We start from the raw sequence: 335 nt of genomic DNA on the forward strand, positions 1-335 counted from the left end.
CGTAACCTTCGCCGACGGTCGCGTTCATTTTTCTTAATTTGATCTAAATCAGATAGTACCATTCTTCCACGGCGTATATTTAAATGATTTCCATTGACGGTAACATTAATAGACATATTTTATTCAAGTAAAATCATTTGTCATTCAAATAAATCAAGAATAAAATACTTCTAACTCAAATTTATAACAGGAACGACCATTCTTCCATTCGACCAATCAACGGAATATTGTTAGTGGTTTGTAACTGTACATTTATGGCGCCGTTAGACTTTTCAAAATCAAATATCCGCATTATGTGTGTACTATTTAAACATGAAATTACTAACAATCGTTAG

General features: G+C 31.9%; 1 protein-coding gene across 1 annotated transcript in view; it reads right to left on the reverse strand.

The window, feature by feature from the left end:
* LOC108579040 overlaps positions 1 to 172 on the reverse strand; it is a gene marked incomplete at its 3' end in the record, with an annotated part of 5,692 nt that extends 5,520 nt beyond the window's left edge. Inside the window, 1 exon segment of the mRNA XM_017942469.1 lies at positions 7 to 172. Within this exon segment, the coding sequence (XP_017797958.1) occupies positions 7 to 116 (110 nt within the window).
* Positions 173 to 335: the final 163 nt, after the last annotated feature.

The sequence above is a fragment of the Habropoda laboriosa genome, unplaced genomic scaffold, assembly GCF_001263275.1.
Source record: "Habropoda laboriosa isolate 0110345459 unplaced genomic scaffold, ASM126327v1 scaffold42, whole genome shotgun sequence".
Classification (NCBI taxonomy): Eukaryota; Metazoa; Arthropoda; class Insecta; order Hymenoptera; family Apidae; genus Habropoda; species Habropoda laboriosa.